This window comes from Sinocyclocheilus anshuiensis, unplaced genomic scaffold (assembly GCF_001515605.1).
Source record: "Sinocyclocheilus anshuiensis isolate Anshui unplaced genomic scaffold, SAMN03320099.WGS_v1.1 scaffold88, whole genome shotgun sequence".
NCBI lineage: Eukaryota > Metazoa > Chordata > Actinopteri > Cypriniformes > Cyprinidae > Sinocyclocheilus > Sinocyclocheilus anshuiensis.
The window spans coordinates 1798702-1802404 of record NW_015555728.1 but is presented as its reverse complement, the minus strand read 5'-3'; the positions used below and the strand labels follow the sequence as shown (position 1 = coordinate 1802404).

General features: G+C 41.9%; 1 protein-coding gene across 1 annotated transcript; it reads right to left on the bottom strand.

The window, feature by feature from the left end:
- Positions 1 to 2022: 2022 nt before the first annotated feature.
- Positions 2023 to 3331, bottom strand: LOC107672743 (transcription factor Sox-19a). The gene is made up of 2 exons (XM_016466064.1): positions 2425 to 3331; positions 2023 to 2327 (listed from the first exon to the last, which is right to left on the bottom strand). Exons 1-2 carry the CDS (start codon positions 3069 to 3071, stop codon positions 2081 to 2083), a joined length of 894 nt encoding a protein of 297 aa, XP_016321550.1. The 5' UTR covers positions 3072 to 3331; the 3' UTR covers positions 2023 to 2080.
- Between the last annotated feature and the right edge of the window lie 372 nt (positions 3332 to 3703).

Below are 3703 nucleotides of genomic sequence, written 5' to 3'. Positions count from 1 at the left end.
CTGCGTACTCAAAAGCGCAGGACAATGAGACTCCGAAACGGCCAATTACGGCCCGGACAGCCACTCGCTTTCTCTCCTGGAAAAAAAGCGGGCAAAGTATGAAAAAACACGAGAGGAAGGGAGGGATATTCCTCCGACCTCTGTGTTTTGATCCTCCGAACTTTTATCGTTTTAATCGATGTCCACTTTCTTCTCGGGGTTAGGTGACGGAGGTCAGATGTCCCCTCAGCACTCGCCAAAACTAAGACCCTGTCCCTCCTAAATCAATGTCCACTGCACTCATTGTTCCCTTTACTTGCTTAATTTGGTGCGTTTAGCTAATTGTAATATTAGTCATATCGACTTGAATGCGTTAACGTCGGGACCATAAGCCCGCTATCGTATTAACGATAAATTAAATTAAATGAGTCTGGTCGCTTTTAAATGGGCTGCCATATGAAGCAGATCCATATGGGTTTTGATTAACCATTGGAAAAAGTTCGTTTCAGCAATTTCGCAATAAAGGCCGATGTGGTCGGGCTGGGCTGTCTTGCACTTATCACATTATATCGTCTAATTCGTGAAAGTGTGTAGGTTGTGGCGCCATAGAAAAGCAACACCTGTCATGTTATCATTAAACAAACTTCTTAAGGCTTACTTGCTTTCCAGGATTTGCTACTTATGAATGTCACAGTCTAAAGTGTGTTTGAATGTAACTGAATTTGTAAAAATCTGTGCAAAGAACAGATGTCGTTAAAATGTTAATCATAAGTAGGCTATATGTACAATGTTTTAACTTGCTAACTTGTAGCTTCAGGCCTGACAGACCCATTGCAACAAACCTGTTAAGATCAGAACAAAAATTGAGGGGAGTTATTTCTACTTTGTTTGTTTTTTCCAGTTATTAAATTCTTTAAAATTGTTTTGTTTATTTCCATTGATTGTTTAGGCCTATATGTTTTTCTGTGTTGTCTGTTTAAGCATGCTTAAATACATTTTTATTGGCATGGCCTTATTGTATTTCAGTTGTAAAATTTAGAAAAGTTGTCTGGTTTTGAATATAATGAGAAGGAAAGACGAGTGTACAAAAATAATAAAATACTTTATTAAATTTTTTGTTGTTGTTTTTCTATCAAGGTTGTCAAGTCACATACAAGATTATTAACCCTTACTATAAGGGCTTAAAAGTAAAAAAGAAACATTTCACAACAATACATTCTTAGTCAAAACAGTCTTTTAACAAGCTCATAAAGTTTTCGTTTTTAATGAACATTATTCAAAAAGTTTTGACTCTCCCTTTTTTACACACAACACTTCTATTCACAATGTTCTATTTCTCAAAGGAGTTGAGAATTAATTGTTGTTTTTTAATAGAAAATACAGTCAAATCCCTCTAAGCGGGATCTCTATTTCATTTTCACTTTTTAATGTAACAAAAATCTGTTGTAGCTCAGGGCATATATCTACACTAACAAAAATGTCTAAACCGTTGTGCATTTCATATTTTTTGCATTACCTAAACAATGAAGAGCAGCACAATGTTACAAAGTCTTGTGGTATGAAAGCTTAAAAGTAAAACTTGGGAGATTAATTTTTGAGGTGTTTTGATGATCAGTACAAGCAGCTACTGAGAGAATGTGTGCTCCGTTCCCTTCCTTTCCTATTTAGCGTTCACAGCCATGCCTTTGAAGTCATTAGTCAGTGAGATGTTAAACTAGCTAGTTGATTATGCAAATAATAAGCAGTAGTCAACATTTGGCTAGTCGATTACAGAAAGAAAAAACAATGTGCCGTGTTACTACCATGAGCAATTCCAACAACAGTGCACCAGGCCCAAATGACAAAATCATCGAACATTATGCAGAAAACAAAGACATGGACCTTTAAAAAAAATTGTTATAGAAATGGGCGATACACATTCCGCACAATATTCTGAGGCACTTCAACAAGGCCAGAAGTCCAGCTGCCTTGCGATTTCCAGTTCGACCATGTGTCCACACACCCTCATCCTTTTTTACATATCAAGTTAATGTTCACAAATCTACAACCGACATCGATGGCCCTCCAGACCTGAAACAGGAAGGTAATGACAGTTTCCTGATCAGATGTGAGTGAGAGGTGCTGTACCGGTGAGGTAATGCTGTTGGATGTTGGAATAGCCTCTCTGTGCTCCACTGTCTGTGGTGTCTCCACCAGGGATATACATGCTAATCATGTCCCTCAGGTCTCCTTGTAAAGGACCCCGCTGGTGGCTGTGTGCTCCGGTGGGAGAATGAGACACCTGGTCTGGTTTCACCATGGACATGACCGGGCTGGGCTGCTGTGGAGTGCTGCTGTAGGACATGGGGCTGGAGAGAACAGAAGAAAAGCTTTTATAAGTTCATATCGTGGACATGTTTTTTAGTGCACATGAAAATATCTGTAAGAACGATAAGAACAACTTACTTGTAGGAGTTGGCACCATTCATGTAAGTCTGTGCGGTGGCCATGGCGGATGGATACTGGAGGGCGGACAGATCATAGCGGTGCAGCTGCTGACTGTAACCCAGAGCATCCGCCTGCATGCCAGTGTAGCCACCTGTGTGACCCCAGCCGTAGCTGTCCATCCGCGGGCTTCCCCCTGATCCCTGAGCCGCGGCTGCCGCCAGTAAGTTGCCGGCTGATAGGGGATACTTAGCAGCCGGGTTGTCCTTCTTCAGCACGGGTTTCGTCTTACGACGGGGTTTGTATTTATAATCTGGGTATTCCTTCATGTGCAGCGCGCGAAGCCGCTTGGCCTCGTCAATAAACGGCCGTTTCTCCGCGTCCGTCAGCAGCTTCCACTCGGCGCCCAGGCGCTTGCTGATCTCAGAGTTGTGCATTTTGGGGTTCTCCTGTGCCATTTTGCGCCTCTGACCCCGAGACCAGACCATAAACGCGTTCATGGGCCTCTTAACTTTGTCCATAGGATCGCTACCCTGTTGTTGTTGGTTGTTGACAACCGGTTTGGCGATTCCGTGAGTCACTCCACCGTTCAACTGGGTCATTCCCTGCGCGCTCTGGTGAGTCTGTGGCACGGCGGACTTCATGTCGTGTTCCAGCATGCTGTACATGGCTGACCACAGAGGTTAGTGGTGATACTGAAGTATCACCGTAAACTACTAAATAATTTAAAATTAAATCCACTGACTTTAAGTGTCCGCGAAGCTAAACGTTTACGCGTTACGTTTTGGACACATAAGTCCAAAAGACGAGAGCGAACTGATTGTAACTATAGCCAGAAGTGCTTGTAAACGCCTAAAGACTGTCAACAAGTTCTGAGGTGAAGCTAGTTTGCCTTAAAAGCGAAACATGTCCGAGCTGAACTCACTGTGCGTCCTGCCTGCGACTCTTTCAGTGCTTGAGTGATAATAGAATTTCATCACTGTCCGCCTCCAGCTGCTTTCTTTCTCTCCACATTAGCATCACTAAAGAAGGGGTGCGGTGAATGTGGAGAGGCCAACAGCAGGAGGAGGATTCAGTTTTGGGGAGAAGAGTTTCTGTATTCACCTGCAACTCTTTAAACGGATTTTACAATATAGTACTTTGTTTTATAGTGGCCAAAACAAAATCATTTATTTATACTTAGACACTTGTTACCTGTTGAAAAGGCAACTTTTGGACAGTTATTTTTATTTTGCACGAAATGGATGCCTTTTCTTTATTTTTAATAGGTGATTTTTAAAGGAAGTTTCATTTACATATG

Excerpts from the sequence above, each read along its gene's own strand:
- LOC107672743 (XM_016466064.1), bottom strand. The coding sequence starts at position 3,071 with ATGTACAGCATGCTGGAACACGACATGAAGTCCGCCGTGCCACAGACT. Across the intron at positions 2,328-2,424 it reads AATGGTGCCAACTCCTACAA|CCCCATGTCCTACAGCAGCA; the intron begins GTAAGTTGTTCT and ends TGTTCTCTCCAG.